The 20466-nt window shown below is 37.6% G+C and overlaps 1 protein-coding gene across 2 annotated transcripts in view; it reads left to right on the forward strand.

Annotated features, from left to right (window-relative positions):
* The first annotated feature begins 8731 nt into the window (after positions 1 to 8731).
* The window catches only part of KAZN (kazrin, periplakin interacting protein), a 594836-nt gene continuing 583101 nt past the window's right edge, over positions 8732 to 20466 (forward strand). The window contains exon 1 of one of the 2 annotated variants that reach the window (XM_063436584.1): positions 8732 to 8963. In XM_063436584.1, coding sequence (XP_063292654.1) covers positions 8882 to 8963 — 82 coding nt within the window. In that variant the 5' untranslated portion in view covers positions 8732 to 8881. The remainder of the gene's footprint in view (positions 8964 to 20466) is intronic. The other variant, XM_063436583.1, reaches the window with a different exon arrangement.

The raw sequence follows: 20466 nt of genomic DNA on the forward strand, positions 1-20466 counted from the left end.
CAGACACACTCACTGACACTCACTAGCAGACACACACACTGATGCTCACTAGCAGACACACACACTGACGCTCACTAGCAGACACACACACTGACGCTCACTAGCAGACACACACACTGACGCTCACTAGCAGACACACACACACTAACACTCACACTAACACATGTTTTTTTTTTTAATTTAATCCCCCAGCCTCCTTACCTTTTTGGAGTGCTGAAGGGATTCCCTGGGGTCCAGTGGTGCTGCTGGGCTCCTGGGCTCCTTGGCTGGCTCCCTGGCTCCCTTGGTGGCTGGCTGGCTGGCTCCCTTGGTGGCTGGCTGACTCCCTGGCTCCCTTGGTGGCTGGCTGGCTGGCTCCCTTGGTGGCTGGCTGGCTGGCTCCCGGGCGGGCGCGAGGGAGCACTCTCCCATGTGTGCTTCCTCTTCAGCTCCCTCGCGCACCGCGTAGGGATGCCGGCGCCGGAAGATGACGTCATCTTCCGGCTCCGGTATCTGTATACGGCGCGCGAGGGAGCTGAAGAGGAAGCACACATGGGAGAGTGCTCCCTCGCGCGCCCGCAGAACCGGGCGCTCGGCCACGCTACAACAGGTCGTCGGTTGGAGGGGAGCGCAGTGCGCTTCCCTCCTTCCGGTCAGCCTGATTTTGCGCCCCCAGGGCCGGTGCGCCCTAAGGCGGCCGCCTGGGCCGCCTTATGGTAGCGCCGGCCCTGCTCTGTGTCAGTGTGTATCAGGGTCTCTGAGGACAGGTGTCAATCCATATGTCAAGGTGTCAATATGTCATATGTCAGGTGTCAATCCATATCCATTGTGATTTAGGAATGTTAGGTGATTTATGCCCTTTATGGATTAAAACCAGACTCTGCATCAACTGTGTAATTTTCCATGGGAGTCTTGCCATGGATCCCCCTCCGGCATGCCACAGTCCAGGTGTTAGTCCCCTTGAAACAACTTTTCCATCACTTTTGTGGCCAGAAAGAGTCCCTGTGGGTTTTAAAATTCGCCTTCCCATTGAAGTCAATGGCGGTTCGCCCACGTTTGCGGAAGTTCGCGTCCGCCGTTCGCGAACCGAAAATTGTGTGTTCACGACATCACTAATAGTAAAAAGGCAACACGCCCAGACTCCATAAAGAAGGAGAACTGGGACTTGTATTATGTTGAATAGCCTAATATACATATTAAATCTTGCAATGCAATGTAAACAAATGTGTAAATACACCTCATAATGAACACATAGTAAAATCATATAACATATATATGTAAAAGTATAAAGATAAAAATATATATATATAAAAAAATATATAGTAAGGATTACAAACAAATAAAATAAATAAAAGAGAGATGTGAATATATTGTGAATAAAAATAAAATAAATATAAAGATCAATATAAAAATAATAAAAATAGGAGGGACTTATAAAATTAAAACATTATTATAAAAAGTTAAAAAGGTCAAAGTCTATGTTAAGACCCTGTGGGGCAAGAGTCTTTAACCCCTTAAGGACCAAACTTCTGAAATAAAAGGGAATCGTGACATGTCACACGTTATGTGTCCTTAAGGGGTTAAATTGAAAGCCCATTCCATCTCTTTACTACCTAAAATCTTTTTAATATCACCATCTCTCCAAGGGATACTGCAAGTATCTACGCCTATACATTTAAGAAGTTTTTTTTTTTCCATGTTTTAAAAAATGCTTCGATACGGGGTGGTTTTCATAGCCTTTTAGGATATTTCTGCAGTGTTCTGCCAATCTTGTTTTTAGTTCCCTAGTGGTCATGCCCACATATTGGAGGCCACATGGGCATTCTAATAAATAGATAGCATTCTTTGTGCTGCAGTGGATAAAGTTTTGTATAGTGTAGTGTTGTGTAGTTTTTGATTTGATAGTTTAATCTGTACGTTTACAAACTATGCATTTATTGCATTTAAAAAAACCTTTGGGTTTATTTAGGAAGGAAGGGGAACAGAAAGAAGAGGTAGTGTGACTGTGTTTGGTGTAGTTTTTTGTAAGGATGGATTTGAAGCTCGGTGCCCCTCTGAATATAACCTGCGGTTTGTCGGGAATAATACCAGCTAATGTCTCATCCTGTTTCAATATATGCCAATGTTTATTAATGATCTTCTTCATAACATTATTTTTGTTATTGAAGTCAAAGATAATTGGCAATGTTGGGGCATTTTTAGAGGTTTTTTTCTCTAAGTAATTTTACTCTAGGTTTGTAAGTATATTTCTTACTCACCATTTTCTTATTTGGATACCAACTGTGCTACCCTATTGTGTTTTTTTATTCCAACTCTTCTAGGACCACACACAGATTTCTCTATAGGGGTGGGTCTCCGTAACGGACCCGAAGCTATTCATACCAGAGCTAGGTTTATAGCTCTACGTTTGTGAGTGTCCCTATGATTATTTTTTATTATTTACTGTTAAAAAGGTTTTACTCTATGTGGGTATTTCCTTTGTACTGTTTCAGAGTTTGATTCCATCTGGTCCACTACACTACATTGATTGTATTTGGATGTAGATTACCATCTAACATTAAGGTAACTACTACTTTGATCGTTATATATATAAGCGCTACACTATCTACCACTTTGTCTATTGTGATTGTCTATTGTTGTGACTTAGATGATGATCAGATCACATTTTATGACCAATCTGTCCAGAAAGCCATATCACTCCAAAGGGTTCACATACTTTTTTCTTGCAACTGTATATTAATTATATTGAACTCCAGCAGCTACCAGCTAATATTGATTCCCAACTTCTATCCATCCTTACTTTATCCTGTCCCTCACTGGCTATCTCCTAATATAACACTACCCTCATCTCTGCCCTGAACGCTGCAGCCCCGCTACACACATGCACTTTGAGGAGAACACACCCCCAACCATGGCACATGTCACGTCTAAACATTTGTTATGAAGGAACACAACTGCAGATTTCGTATAGTTTGAATATTTATTATAAAAAGTAAAAGGTATTGACTTTAATTCCAATTACAGGTACTGTAGCTTTAAGTAGTAAACGATAACTGAAGTCCACAATTATAGGCACTGTAGCTTTAAGTAGTAAACGATAACTGAAGTCCACAATTATATGCACTGTAGCTTTAAGTAGTAAACGATAACTGAAGTCCACAATTATATGCACTGTAGCTTTAAGTAGTAAACGATAACTGAAGTCCACAATTATAGGCACTGTAGCTTTAAGTAGTAAACGATAACTGAATCAGATAGAGTCCTTTAGAAGTAGTAATTAATTAGGTGATAAGAAGTTATGTTAGCTGTTCCATAGACTTTAACTGCTTATCACAGAGGTTTTACTTAGCTTCCGGCACATAGAACACTGGTTCCCGAGATCTCCTCAGAGGCGGTTTATCCTGAATGGTGAGAGTTCAGCTTTGGTCGTGGATGAGGAAAGGTGAAGGGAACTTGAAGTCTTCCAGTCCGGTCCGGTAACAGAGGGCTTTCACAACGATGTTGCAGCCGGTTCGTGAGTACGGAACGTAGTTCAATAATCCAGCGTCGATCAGCTGGTGCGGTCAGATTAAATAGGGAGACCGTGTCATAAAGAGGTGTGGCTAAGCTCCGTGGAACCAGGAAGTAAGAGGATATCATAATTAAGGCATGACAGCACACTAAATCAACATGCTACCTGCAGAGATGCTCCCATTCTACTGAAGGCTGCTGGATGAAGTAACACAGCCAGTCGGACTTCCTCCACTACAAATTCATGTTGCGTTCATACAGCACAGCCCTTGCCCTTGCCAAATAGTCATACTTTTCCTCCCTCATTAGCTCATGCTCCCACAATCCACGGTGTTTTTCAAATACCTTTAACTCCCTTCTGTTGCCATTCCCCAAACTAACCTTACAGCCGATAGCTTTGCATGCTACTTTACCGAAAGATTGAACAGCTAAGAAAAGTATTCTCCTTGCCCCTCTATTTCTCAACCACAGCTGGATCACGACTTTCCTACCCTTCAGACTTTCCCCCAGGCTACTGAACAAGAGGTGGCTGCGCTTCTCCTTTCCTCTCGCCCACTAATAAAAGAATAATAACAGAGTAAAGAGAGTAAAATGACACACTCAATGTAAAAGTAGCCAAAATACTTTTATTAACATAGTAGTAAAACAAATTAAACGTCCACAACGCTTTTTGCCACAAGGGGCTTCTTCAAGTGTGTATTGGTACTCTTTTTACTCCGTTATTATGCTTTCATTATTTTATTGCCTGGTATCCTGATTTTACTCCCAGCAAGAAGCACTCAAGAAGTCCTTAGGTGGGGATTATTCACGCATTCTATCCATAGAGCATTTTGTCTGCTCTGGCAAATGTGAGTAATATTCTCTTATTTATTCTTCTGGTTGATTTTATACAGTGAGCACTATTGTTGTTTCTTTTTATTTTTTTGGTCCACATATCATTGAAACCATTCTTCGCGTATCCTATAAGTGGGGATTGTACCACTGTACGCCTTTCATACTAGAGCTGGTTTAAAGCTCTAATAAACGTGAGTAACACCATATATACTTTAATTCTTATTTTTATATTTTCGGGACATACTGCACCATTATCCTCTCGTTCTTTCCACATACGGACTGCATCTGATATCCCATCAAGAAAATTTTCCTGATTGCTCCTCCGGAAAGTATATACCATAATCTTTTATTGACTCTTTATCTTAGACATATATTCAATTATTTATATTTTATTTTTTATTATTCTATTTATCTTATTTCATATTTATTTGTATTTTAGATCTCTTATTCTATTTCATTTTTTAAGTGAATCTGTCTATTCTAGACCTGTTTAAGGCATCTTATGATGGTTATAATATTCTCACCAGTGTATTTTTAGAGTGGCGCTAATCCTCTACACTTTTTTATATTTTGTACTTGCCTCACTACTATAGGGATAGAGGGATTCCCTTCCTTTTGGAGGAAAGCTGCCTTAATTTCCCTTTTCCCAGTTTGTTCTGTCAGTGCTGACCATTTACTACTGTTTCTATTTTCTTTTGGAATAGCCTGCCTACAACCATCAAGCTCTCCCCTAGTCTTCAATCATTAAAAAGTGCCTCAAAACCCATCTCTTTAGGAACCTCTACCTCGTGTACATGTCCCTTGCTCTCTACTAAAGAGCAGCACTCTATTATTTCCTCTAGCTCTGCTTCACTCCACCTTGTTTGATTGCTACCTCCTGTCCTGTTGTGTTTTACACTCCACCTTCTATAGACTGTAAGCTCATTTGAGCAGGGTTCTCTTCAACCTATTGTTCCTTTAAGTTTTTGTAATTGTCTCATTTATTGTTAAATCTCCCCCTTTGATACTGCTATGCGCCAGGAGCATCCTTCAACGGAGGTACCCAGTCGGGGTGCCAGGTGATCCGTTACATGAAGCAAATATGTATTTGTGAGATATGAAAAATAAAATCAAATATAGACACCCTTATCTCTTTATCATGAAATGGGCACCTCCATCTTAGCTCACTGTCAATCGCTTTTGCTTCAGTCAGTCTTCATAGAAAAAGCATGAAGTTTAAAAATTAAAACAACCGTTTTTATTTCTCATTCCCTGGTTTTGTCTTGTCTGAACTTAATTGTGTTGTCGTTTTCTACATTTTTAGTATAACTTTAAAAGAAAATGAGCATCTCATTGAAAAAGGGTAACCCAAGCCATAGCTGATTTCAATATTTTATTGAGTGCCATACTTTCCAGATAAGTGAAGTTCCCCTTTAACAGAAGTGTATAGCCGGATCCCCTCTATTGTGCCTACATGTAAATTGTTTTCAATGCATTCCAAACATTATATTTAGTATGCATGATGTGTTTCTAACATAGATATATGATTTTACCACATACTGGGACAAGTGGTAATCTGCCAATGCTAATAAATTACCTGTCATGGTTTTGACTTGTCGGCCCAGGGGATTTTTTTTAATGATTTATGAGTTTACAGTAGTTTATACAATGATGATTGTTTTTAATATTTATTGAAAATATGTATAGTTCTTCTTCACACACAAAAAAAAAAAAGCTAAAAGTAATAATAATTCCCGACAATATAATACGGTGCAGGATTAAGCTTTCAAGTAATTCTAAATAATTATGGGGCACCTAAAGAAAGTGCAAGAGGTCCCAAATTCATGACTCATAATACATACCAAACCCACGCTACTAAGTACACTATCAATTGTAAAGTGTGCTTTAAATAATTTGTTTTTGACTGTTGTTGCTATCTCCCCTCAGACTTAGTTTATCTTTTATCATGTAAATATTAATCGTAATTGTGAAAGGCAAATATGCCATAATATATTTATTTTAGAAAGTGCAGCTTTTGTTGTATTTAGTTTTCATTTGTTGTATATCTTGCATTGTTTTTAATGGATCTCTATTGCTTTTGACTTTTATTAATTCTTAAATTTAATAAAATGCAAATCAGTACAAGTCTCTTTGTGCATGGGTAGACACTTCAGGACAAAAAGGACAAATAATGCAAAGTTAAAATGTTTATTTTTTATTTCATTTGCAAATCAATGTTCATTAACAGTTTAACAGTGTTGTAGTTCTTATTTTTAACGTGTTGCACAATTGTTGCATCATATTCTAAGCTATGTTTCCAAAATCTCATTAGCCAGTAAAAATATAGAAATGGCTGGTGTGTGTCAATCATAATTAAAGAAGTTGCCCTTGTACATTGATCAAGTACTGGAATATGCAGAAAGATATAACTAATAACTAATGTATTGATAGTAATCTTAATGAGCTAACACAAAATAATAAATTGAAATTGTCTTTCATTTTCAAAAACGTAATGGGGTATAGCTGCAATGACCCAACTTAATGGTGCTCTTTTTATTGACTTTGGTAGATATGCAGCTGAATTGATTCTGCTGAAAAAAGGTCCAGTGACCCTTAGATACAAGCAGGTGCTGCAATTTGGGCATTAATCAACAGAGCTATATTAACAGTTGTGCCACCTGGGTATCTCATCGTCTATTGACAAACAATGCACCAAAAGCAGATGCCTATTCACACTTTATGCACCAAATAAATTCTTAAGAGATTCTGAAGGCTTTTAAAATAATTGCTGTGTATCTAACACATTCTTCTAAAAAGCCTCATAAGGCAAACTGCAACAATATTAGCAAACCGTTCACATTTACATAATTGAGAGTAGACATTCCGTTTTATTTAAAAAAAAAAAAACCACTATATCTATTCATGCAGGAGGAATAATAAAGAATTTGCTTTAAAAAAGTATTAATAAAATACAAGGGATCCTTTAAAAACCAGCATTCCCTGTTTGTTCGTTAAATGAATGCACTTGCAACACCAGGAAAATTGCCAAATTAACACTTTGATCCTTGCAAGGAGATATGCTGTTTGGTTCGCTATATTGTTCTAGATATAGATAGATAGATAGATAGATAGATAGATACTTAGATAGATAGATAGATAGATAGATACTTAGATAGATAGATAGATAGATAGATAGATAGATAGATAGATAGATACATAGATAGATAGATAGATAGATAGATAGATAGATACTTAGATAGATACACAGATAGATAGACAGATAGACAGCCATAAATACAAGTGAAATACAAGTGAATATGTCCAATATAGCACCTTTTGTAGGTATCCACAGTATATCTCACATCTGTTCATTGGACTACAACAGTACAGACAGACAGGCAGTCAGACAAACAGACTGGTAAGAGACAGAAGAATACAGGAAAAAGAAAGACAAATATGTAGAAAGATAGATAGATAGATAGATAGATAGATAGATAGACACACAGACAGACGGTTAGACCATAAATGTATCTATCTGCCTGTCTCTCATTCTATCTATGAAACATTAATCTATCATATATTCTTCTCTGTCTGCCTGTCTATCAGTCTGTACATCTATCCAGCAATCCATTCATCTACCTATCTATCTCGCCTTTTATGACTCACCGCTTTCTTGACGGCAGCCAGGCGTGCAAAAGAATTACATCATCGTTTTCTCTTCAGCTCTGCTCGCAGACCCTCTGCTGCTGTTAGAATGGCAACTACAGAGAAAGCCAACGCTGAGTGTAATTACTGCAGAGGAGCAAAATATACTGTCAGTGCGATGCATAAAAACACATCTGTGATAGATTTCTCCCTTGAATATATTAAATGAAATGTTCACAAAACTACACTTAATCATAAGCCCACACAGATCACGAAAGAAAAAAAAGAAAACATACTATAGAACAGATCATTCTAGAAATGAGATTCCGAGACTCATAGATTCTCTATTCAGACGCCTGGATGAAGAAAAAAAACAAACAAAAAAACATATAACGTTTGCATTGTTAAAATAACAATAGGGTCATTTACTTTACCCGACTAAAGAATCAATTTTTTTTTTATTTGATGCTGAGAAAAAGGCAGACACAGGTATACATAGAAGCATTTGATTGTGCAGGCTGGAGCGGATGGAACGTTTGCAGATCAAGCCCCGTAGAACTCACACGCAGAACATTAAGATGTAACATATCTCGCCGGAATTTTAACTAGGACAAATTCAGCCTTCAATCAGATCTAAACTGGGAGCTTGTCCAAGCCCCAAAACATGACAAAACATTAAACCAGATATTCTGTTTAGGAGGCAAAAGCCGAAATTGCTTTAGAAGACATCTGCAGCTGCCAGATCCCCCACCACCACCCCCCATTCTCCTTAATTGCCTCTGATTCAAGGATGTAACGAGCAATAGAAGAAGCAAGGAAGCTTTTCCGGTACTGGGGAAAACTGATGCACTGTTTGTTTTGTGGAATCTGTACTGACAGAAGTGGTGTTTTTCATATGGTAAACAAGATACGATTGCTATTCGAATAGAAACACATGACATTGAGAACCATGGACGCAACTGGGCCTGTCACCTTTTCCCAGGTCTTTGGTCAGCAGTGTGAAGTTATGGAAGCAGGTAAGTGCCAGATTAAATTATGCCAATCTGTATTTATTGAATTTAGTTACATGTGAGTTGTTGCTGTTTTACTGATTTATTCTTGCAGTTATATCAAATTATCATACATTCAATCAATGTTCCAAATATGATTTAGTTTTGATTTTTTTTTTTTTTTTTTATGAATGGGTATGGTTGTTTATATTTATATATATAGAGAGAGAAACATGTGCATTTTAGGTTTAGGTTTTTTATTTTGTTTAAATTTAATTCATGATTTCGTCGCATTCTGAATGTTGTGCTTCAATTACTAACAATACTAATTGTTTGAAAGTAAGGAACCACTGATAATTGACACTAATTATTTTTCTTAAAGTTAGAATAGAACCAAACACTAAGACATAAAAACACAAAGCTTTATTTTGGGTGAATAAACTGTTCTATGCCAGCTGAAAAATGTTCTGGTTACACTCTTGTACGCTTGACTATAATCTTTTTTAATAAAGAGTTTATTACTACAGTGTTGTAATTAAAAAAGTTCTGTTACTCAATTCTTGTGAGCACTCACAAAAAATAGGCCTAAAACACTAATAATTAGGTTTATAAATTGTGCTGGTGCAATTTTTTTGTGTGCAAACTGGGGTAAACAGAGGTTGTTCATGAAATTCCAGATATAAATCAGTTCTCTCGAGATTGTCCTGAGGTACAGGATATTACGGGTCAATATCAAGTTTCCAAGACAGTCATCCCCAGTCAGATACATGTAGTGCCAACCAAGGTTTGCCATTCCTTAAGAAATAAATATGTGGCCTTCACTTGTCCAATTGAACAACCTGTAGACCAGTTTTAAGCACTCAATGCCATTTTGAGCCAGGTTTGCAATGTTCTGTGAACTATCCAACTTGGTAAAACATACATGCTCGTGGAATATATACTGGTTGCAAACTTAACTATTCAAAACAATACACACATAAAACCGTCTGTTCATTTAAACCTTTAAATTGCAGTTAAACATATTGCCGCTTAATTGTTTACTTAAAGGAACACTAATCGCCATGACCCCTACAGCAAGCTGTAGTGGTTATGGTGCCAGGAGTGCTCTGGAGGCCCCCAATGTAAGTAGTACAACTGTTTTAGAAACATTTGACTTCTTACCTTAAGTCCACCAGGCTTCAACCCTTACCTCCACTACAGCCACAGGAAAGCCAAATGTTTCTACTTAGAAGCTTCCATGATCTCTCCTAAGCCATGCCTTGCAATGCAGGGTTAGCTCATTGGCTGTTGGCATGAGCTGATCACTCTCAGTCAATGAGCTAAGCTCTGTACCACTTCCAGCTCTCCTGTAGCTGTAGTGAAGGTAGGGAGTGCCATCTGATGAAACCCAGGTATAAAGTCAAACCATTCTGCCAGGTAATTATTGGCACCATAACCAGCGTGTAGTAAAGCCTATCGTGCTGCCCTTGGGCTAACAGTCACAAACATTAAACTAATTGTATCACAATGTGGTAACAGTGCTTAAATGACCTTCCATTCCCAGATGCTATGAAATGAACACGGGGGAATGAACAAGCTAACTGACGTCTTCTGGACCTCTTATTAAACATGAGGAGCTCTCGGTGTGACACATCAGGGGGACACAGATGTCACAGGTCCCAGATGTAATGATACCTGAGACCTCATGCACTATTCACCTTACTGCACAATATTGTGATGTACTGAACCCGTATGTTCTGCAGAACGCAACTTTCGTTATTCATACTCTGCTTCAAACTTACATTCCGGGTGAGAAAGCTGCCACAAACTAATCCCCTCATTCTTCTACCTATATAAATCCTTCTACCTGATTGCCCTGTTGTGTAATTTTGGCATTGACATCAGTGTGTTCTGTCTTCCTTTTTTGTATTTGACTTGGTTTGTTCTTGTTTACTCTATTTTCTGTGACTCAGCTTGACTTATCATTCCTGTGATTTCTGTATTCCTTTTATCCTGGCTTGATACACAGTCCTCTTTTTGATATTTTGACAATTTATAGATGCTGCTTAAGCCTGGCCAGTGAACAGATAGTTCTTAGAATCAAGTTCTGGGTGCTCCAATTGCTTGACAACAAGACACCCTAATAACCAAGAGAATGATGACAGCTCTTTCACCTCATGCCAATTGCAGAGAGTGTCTGATTGTCTGCTAGGTTGTAAGCTTGTTTGAGCAGAGCCCTCTTCACCTCTTGTGTCTGTCAACATTATTTTGTTTGTCAATAAATTGTATTCTAATACCCTCATTGTAGAATTGTTAAAAACACCATTTTTGGTGCTATATAAATGCTGATAATACAACAAATAAGAATAACATTAATAATAAAAAGAGTAAGAATGATTTATTTAAAAAAACAAAAACATTTAACTGTCAAATTTAAATTGACTCAGGGTAATTCATTAAATACACGATTTTGTCCAAATGGACAAAATCCAATAAAAGTGGCTGAATTCTGACTGCAAAAGCTCATCTGAATCTGCACTAATCGGTTGAATGCATTTAGTGTCTGGTTTGAAATCAGTGTGTTTTGCATCCGAACCATATGCAAACTAGAGGATTCTGAATATTTATCATTTGCATATTCGCAAATTGTGCCAATACTTCATTGCCAGCGCATTGGCATCACAGTGACCACAGAATTTTGAAGGCAGGTAACCTAACTCTAAAGACCCCATAACCCTAAAACCCCCTAAGTTTAGATACCTATAATTCTGTAGATCACTTCCAACTTACTCAAAGCCTAACCTTATCCTATTTATCCATTTTAGAATGGTTTTACTCCTCACATGGGGTCTCCTGAACCTTGCTCTCCTCCTCCACTACAGCTTAGTGAGAGACCAAGAAGCTCCTTCTCAGGAGCTCCCATTAGCTCTCCAGTGCTAAGCTCCGCAGTGCAGAGTAAGCTCATTGGCTAAGAGTTTCAGCTAGTCACTCGCAACCAATAAGCTGGGCTTAGCTCAATGAACTGAGCTTCTGGCTCTCACTGAGCTGTAGTGGAAGCAAGAAGTGACGCCTGGTGGACCCCAAGTAATTCTAAAGTGGCTTGACTCCTTACAATAAGGGCACTAGGGATCTGCTGGCATCACAACCACAACGGTGTACCATAGTGGTTATGGTTATTGGAGGTTTCCTTTAACATGTTATGCTTTTAGATAAAATGAAAAAATCCAGACAACATTATAAACACAAGAGTATAACTACCCTAAACTATGCACAACTTGCTTAACATAATTTAGCAAATTATTTTGTTGTGTTTATTCTGCTATAGTTGATACAGATGCATGTATCCAAGGGATTCAAAGGCTTTATAAAACTGATAGCAAGGCAGAGTGGAGGGGTGATGCTAGCTTATGAGCCGTCACTGGAGAGGAGAACAGGTAATTAGGAAAGTAGCTCTTAAATCGATGGAGTGATAGCTTAGCACCACTATTTATTAATACAGGGAGTATCAAGAGACCAATATAACTAAGTGCTGCAACATTGGTGATTTATGCATTAAATGTATTGATGTTAATTGGGCTGTTTATTTAACTCTGTGCCTTTGCAAAAAGGACCGATTATATAAAAAATGTATTTAGATATTGTCTCAGTGAAACGCTGCAATAGCTTTTAACATCTTAAATAATAGATGACTAAGACGGACAGCATTTTTATTTAAAATAAGGCAATATTTTGATATTGGAGGACTTACAATAAAACTGTCCCTAGATATGGTCATGTAACCCATTGATGTATTGTTTAGATTAGAATGTTGATGACACCCTTTTGGTGTTATTTATAAAATAATTATTTCCCTATAGGTATATTCAGAGCATCCACAGCAAGGAGAAGGCTTGTCTGAACAAGCAGTATTGTTTGTGTGCTTTGCATTGCAGTACATGTTGTGAAAGAACAAAACTCATAAACTAAATAAAACTGTATGTGTCAGGCAGGGCTTAATTTACCAGTGGGACATACACACACAAATTCTTTCGGTCCAAAGCAATCAGTCTTACCTTATGGCCTTACACTGTTATGTGACACCATTGGTCCATATAATAGGAAGAATTAACTGTCTTTATTATTTTCTGCTCAATATTTGATGATTGTAACCTTACAAAGGCCTGGCTATAAAAGTGGAGGATTGCTGTACTCGGGGAACAAGTATTTTAATGTATACAATAAAATGGCAGTCTGCAAACTCCCATTCAAACAATTTAAACAGCACAACCACATGCAAGATAATTCTAAAAATACAACAAATTACAAAATTCAACAAATTACAGAAACTAAATGAAGTGACACTGATATAAATAGAAAAAAAGTAACTATTACCACCCAAGGTGCAAAACATGTTTTATTTATTAAAAAAACGCAGTACACAATATATACCATTCTGCAAAATGTGTGGAGACGACAACGCGTTTTGATTGTCTTTTAACAAAATATTTTAAATAAATCAGCCTGTAATGTATTTAAAGTATATGTTTTTGCATTGTGGCAAATCAGTCATCACAAATAGATTCAATTTCACAAATCTTTCATGAACCTGGGACGATTACAATCCTACACTCCCATATGGCTGCCGAGTACTTTTCAGAAACATCCAAAGACAACATAGTCAATATATATAATACATGCCTACATCCAAATGTAGTCAGCTAGGTACCTTCTGATGTATCAGCTCACTAGTTTCCACAATAATAACTGAAGTAATCAATCAAACATGATCTTCAATGACCTAGGGGTCATCTGCCCATAATTAGGCCTTAGCTGTTTAATAGATAAGTATCCATAGGTTAATCCTTTGATATTTACTTATTTAGAATCCATAGAGATTATTTCTGATTGATATCTTTAGGACTGTAGTTGAGATTCTTATATATTAACCACTAATTTGAGACACTCATGCATCCACACATTATTGGATATTTTAATATGTACTGTATGGTATATCAACCATATGCCTGATCACAAAACAATGTTGTTATCCGACCAATAAGGTTTTCTGAATTTCACTTGGTACTGTGTCTTATTAGCATGATTAAAGTCCAAAAATTATGAATCACTATTCTGTTAATAAGGAAATATTATAAATTTAAAACTGGGCTTAATTTCATTGTTGTTAAATCACAATCTTGTGTTCAGTTGGCTAATGGTGATTTTGCTGGTATTGTGATGTGTCACAGGTTGACTGCCAGCAACTTAAGGTTGGAGTTTGTTATGCTCGTGCAAAACCTTCTGCTCATTTTTAAGGTATTTGTTAATGTGTTGAAAACCATTTTCAGTCTTTTGGCTGTTGGTTTCTATAGCAAAAATTATTCATTAATGGGCAATTACTCTTTTGATGTTTATGAAAAAATTGCTCTTCAGTAAGCAGAGTAAACAGTTACTCTGCTAGGAGAATCCAGCCTAATGAGTTCATAAATCCTTAGAATGATTGTGATCTAGTGATGTTGCGAACATAAAATGTTCCGTTCGCGAACGGCGAACGCGAACTTCCGCAAATGTTTGCGAACGGGCGAACCGGGCGAACCGCCATAGACTTCAATAGGCAGGCGAATTTTAAAACCCACAGGGACTCTTTCTGGCCACAATAGTGATGGAAAAGTTGTTTCAAGGGGACTAACACCTGGACTGTGGCATGCCGGAGGGGGATACATGGAAAAACTCCCATGGAAAATTACATAGTTGATGCAGGTATGATGAACATCAGGTATGATATTGTATCGATCAGGTAGTGTAAGGGTTATGCCCGCTTCACAGTGACAGACCAAACTCCCCGTTTAACGTACCGCAAACAGTCCATTTGCACAACCGTAAACTCCCCATTTGCACAAGGTTGGATGCCGATCGATGGTTCGATATTCTGAGCCCTCTCTGATTTACTGTACACGACTATTCAATATTCCCACAAATTTTATATAGCATTTTATGTTTGTTTGAGACCACCTTAAAAATATTGGATATCGCTAAAAATCATGATCACTATATACTTTCTCTACAAACCTCTAAAACGAAACAAACTACTCATCCATCCGCTATACCACTTTATCCCACCTAGAACTAGTGCCCAATTAAAATACTTGACTCTTACTTACCTACACTCAGTCATGCCACACACATTTCACCACTACTCTCACTGAATCCCTCTGACTGCGGCTAATTTCATCTTCTACATCAGAACACTACTCCTAAGATTGGGTTGTAGCCATGTCTCGGGTCTTTCATTTAGAATAGGGGCAGCTTCGGTCTCCTTCAACACTGACACTCCAGTGCATATTATTAAAAGATTGGGCAGATGGAAATCCTCAGTCTACAACCTATATATTCCTCATCCCGAGAAAGAAATGAGGAAAGCTTTTAAAAGCTTGTAAAAGTTTGGCTTTGTAAATGTGATGCAATAAGTGTGTTTTTCTTTAATACCTTTTCACCCTCTTTGCATGAACCCGATTTACATATATTACTAATATGTTTCTGAACATATATATTATATCATTCACTCACTCACTCACTCTCTGGTCCAGCCTAAGACATCATGCTGCCTAGGTCCAAGGATAAATGACTATGGGGATAATGTATAATAAACACAGGTTACTGGCTATGGGAGGGATAATGTATAATAAACACAGGTTACTGGCTACGGGAGGATAATGTATAATAAGCACAGGTTACTGGCTATGGGGCATAATGTATAATAAACACAGGTTACTGGCTATGGGAGGATAATGTATAATAAACACAGGTTACTGGCTATGGGGGGGGGGGTAATGTATAATAAACACAGGTTACTGGCTATGGGAGGGATAATGTATAATAAACAGAGGTTACTGGCTATGGGGGGATAATGGATAATAAGCACAGGTTCCTGGCTATGGGAGGATAATGTATAATAAACACAGGTTACTGGCTATGGGAGGGATAATGTATAATAAACACAGGTTACTGGCTATGGGGGGATAATGTATAATAAACAAAGGTTACTGGCTATGGGAGGGATAATGGATAATAAACACAGGTTACTGGCTATGGGAGGGATAATGTAAAATAAACACAGGTTACTGGCTATGGGGGGGGGGATAATTTATAATAAACACAGGTTACTGGCTATGGGGGGATAATGTATAATAAACACAGGTTACTGGTTATGGAGGGATAATGTATAATAAACACAGGTTACTGGCTATGGGGGGATAATGAATAATAAACACAGGTTACTGGCTATGGGGAGGATCATGTATAATAAACACAGGTTAATGGCTATGGGAGGATAATGTATAATAAACACAGGTTACTGGCTATGGGGAGGATAATGTATAATAAACACAGGTTACTGAATATGGGGGATAATGTATAATAAACACAGGTTACTGGTTGTGGGGGGATAATGTATAATAAACACAGGTTACTGGCTATGGGGGGATAATGTATAATAAGCACAGGTTCCTGGCTATGGGAGGATAATGTATAATAAACACAGGTTACTGGCTATGGGAGGGATAATGTATAATAAACACAGGTTACTGGCTATGGGGGGATAATATATAATAAACACAGGTTACTGGTTATGGAGGGATAATGTATAATAAACACAGGTTACTGGCTATGGGGGGATAATGAATAATAAACACAGGTTACTGGCTATGGGGAGGATCATGTATAATAAACACAGGTTAATGGCTATGGGAGGATAATGTATAATAAACACAGGTTACTGGCTATGGGGAGGATAATGTATAATAAACACAGGTTACTGAATATGGGGGATAATGTATAATAAACACAGGTTACTGGTTGTGGGGGGATAATGTATAATAAACACAGGTTACTGGCTATGGGAGGATAATGTATAATAAACACAGGTTAATGGCTATGGGAGGATAATGTATAATAAACACAGGTTACTGGCTATGGGGAGGATAATGTATAATAAACACAGGTTACTGAATATGGGGGATAATGTATAATAAACACAGGTTACTGGTTGTGGGGGGATAATGTATAATAAACACAGGTTACTGGCTATGGGGGGATAATGTATAATAAGCACAGGTTCCTGGCTATGGGAGGATAATGTATAATAAACACAGGTTACTGGCTATGGGAGGGATAATGTATAATAAACACAGGTTACTGGCTATGGGGGGATAATGTATAATAAACAAAGGTTACTGGCTATGGGAGGGATAATGGATAATAAACACAGGTTACTGGCTATGGGGGGATAATGAATAATAAACACAGGTTACTGGCTATGGGGAGGATCATGTATAATAAACACAGGTTAATGGCTATGGGAGGATAATGTATAATAAACACAGGTTACTGGCTATGGGGAGGATAATGTATAATAAACACAGGTTACTGAATATGGGGGATAATGTATAATAAACACAGGTTACTGGTTGTGGGGGGATAATGTATAATAAACACAGGTTACTGGCTATGGGAGGATAATGTATAATAAACACAGGTTAATGGCTATGGGAGGATAATGTATAATAAACACAGGTTACTGGCTATGGGGAGGATAATGTATAATAAACACAGGTTACTGAATATGGGGATAATGTATAATAAACACAGGTTACTGGTTGTGGGGGGATAATGTATAATAAACACAGGTTACTGGCTATGGGGGGATAATGTATAATAAGCACAGGTTCCTGGCTATGGGAGGATAATGTATAATAAACACAGGTTACTGGCTATGGGAGGGATAATGTATAATAAACACAGGTTACTGGCTATGGGGGGATAATGTATAATAAACAAAGGTTACTGGCTATGGGAGGGATAATGGATAATAAACACAGGTTACTGGCTATGGGGGGATAATGTATAATAAACACAGGTTACTGGTTATGGAGGGATAATGTATAATAAACACAGGTTACTGGCTATGGGGGGATAATGAATAATAAACACAGGTTACTGGCTATGGGGAGGATCATGTATAATAAACACAGGTTAATGGCTATGGGAGGATAATGTATAATAAACACAGGTTAATGGCTATGGGAGGATAATGTATAATAAGCACAGGTTACTGGCTAGGGGGGATAATGTATAATAAACACAGGTTACTGGCTATGGGGGATAATTTATAATAAACACAGGTTACTGGCTATGGGGGATAATGTATAATAAACACAGGTTACTGGCTATGGGAGGATAATGTATAATAAACACAGGTTAATGGCTATGGGAGGATAATGTATAATAAACACAGGTTACTGGCTATGGGGAGGATAATGTATAATAAACACAGGTTAATGGCTATGGGAGGATAATGTATAATAAGCACAGGTTAATGGCTATGGGAGGATAATGTATAATAAGCACAGGTTACTGGCTAGGGGGGATAATGTATAATAAACACAGGTTACTGGCTATGGGGGATAATTTATAATAAATACAGGTTACTGGCTATGGGGGATAATGTATAATAAACACAGGTTACTGGCTATGGGGGATAATGTATAATAAACACAGGTTACTGGCTATGGGGGATAATGTATAATAAACACAGGTTACTGGCTATGGAGGATAATGTATAATAAACACAAAAAAAAAGAAAAAAGGAAGCTTCAGAATTAATCTAAATTGTATGCTGTCTAGGAGGTGGGAGGATCTGGGAGGGAGGGTCTGCTGCTGATTGGCTGGAATGTGTCTGCTGACTGTGAGGTACAGGGTCAAAGTTTACTCAATGATGACGAATAGGGGGCTGACCGAACATCGCATATGTTCGCCATCCGTGGCGAACGCGAACATGCGATGTTCGCCAGGAACTATTTGCCAGCGAACCGTTCGGGACATCACTATTGTGATCATTTAAGCTTGACTGTATACTGTTGTTTTTTTGCCAAAGCTGATTTAAGTATTGGAACCGGTGAGTAGCCACTTTTGACATGTCAATACATTTCTAATGATGATTGTAACTAAGGCCAAAGTGTTACACTGTAATTTCACACCTTGCTAATTGTGGGACCCAATAAGAAATCCCAAAAATGGCATAGAAGAAGATATGCAGTAGAGTGTTTAAAATAAAGGGTGAGAAGAAAAAAAGGTCTGAAGATTACTCACATGATATTTCAGAACATAAACATAATGTTTCACATACCCGATTTTGTCTACCTTTGCAAATAGTGTATCACCATGGAAGTGATTTTAATATTTTGACTGCTATACTGCTTCAAGTGTAACTTAGGAGCAGCAAGTCTTTATGTCAGAATTTCAATTGTGAGTATTGAAATGGGGAAAGTTAATTATTTTGCCCTGTAAATTCTCAAAATTCTGGAAAACTCACGCCATCAATGAAGTGTTTGAGACTGATCGTGGAATAAAAATTAGTTGTATCAGAGAAATAGCAGAAATCACATTCCAGAAATTCCCAAAGCCATGCATTGGTGAGTTTTAGTATCTGAAAAAAAGCATTTTTTATAAAATGATAGCATGACGAGTTTGCCAATTACCCTAGTTAGACATACTGAAATGTCTGCTTTCTATTTACAAATATATAATTGTGTATCTATTTTGGGTTTGATGACGGCTATCAATCTTACAGTCCCTAGATATTACTTTTTTAAATTGTTATTGTTTAAAATGTTAATGTGATCCTTCTTATAAGTAACCTGTAACTGGCAAAACAACTGATTATCTCACACAGAAAATGCATTTACAAAATCAGGATAACTACATTAATCAATTTTGAAGCAGTTTGCTTAGTTGAATGTGTTTTCAGGAAAATATTGTACACAATACTGTTAATATACAGTAACCATTTTAATTGATACTTGGCACACCATTTTTGATGTTCCTTATCTCAGTACTATAGTGGAAAGTACTTAAATTCAAAATAATAAGCACTCAAATGTTATTTTCGTGAATACTGAGGCAAATTTTAAGTAGCCAGCATTTTAAGCATACTCTGTATGGAAATAACTCAGAATCTAAATTTCAGTCATACTCTGGACTGTCTTCAAGATTGAATGGGGCCCCCTTAGAGATTGTGGTCTACGTTGACATGGTAGCATTATGTAGTTGCTGCACATCTGCCAGATGTACATTTATAAAGAAAATATCCTGTTCTACCACATCCAAAAGGTGCTTTATTAGAACTAAGGACTGCTTACCTGGGAGTCCATAGGTAGACTGTAGCACTTAAATGGTATTAAGGGGATACCGTTTAAAAAGTAATCCCTAAACAATTACACCACAACTACCTTAAATCATTTACAAAAAAGCAGGATGGATCTTTTGATTCACGTTGTGTATGCCAAATTATGACCCTTCCATGACATTGTATTACTTCAAGAGGACTATGTGTATGAATTTAAGATCTACAGTTCCTATTAATATTTCTACAGTCAAAGTATTTTTGTTCATATTTCTTCACCATTTTTGGAGGATCCCACAGGCCTTTAAAAACTACCATAAAGAGAGTCATTGTTACACATTAAGATGCCATAGGCATTTGTTGTGCATTGGGCAAGATAATGCTTGCTCCCATCAG

This window comes from Pelobates fuscus, chromosome 11 (assembly GCF_036172605.1).
Source record: "Pelobates fuscus isolate aPelFus1 chromosome 11, aPelFus1.pri, whole genome shotgun sequence".
In the NCBI taxonomy this organism is placed as follows: Eukaryota; Metazoa; Chordata; class Amphibia; order Anura; family Pelobatidae; genus Pelobates; species Pelobates fuscus.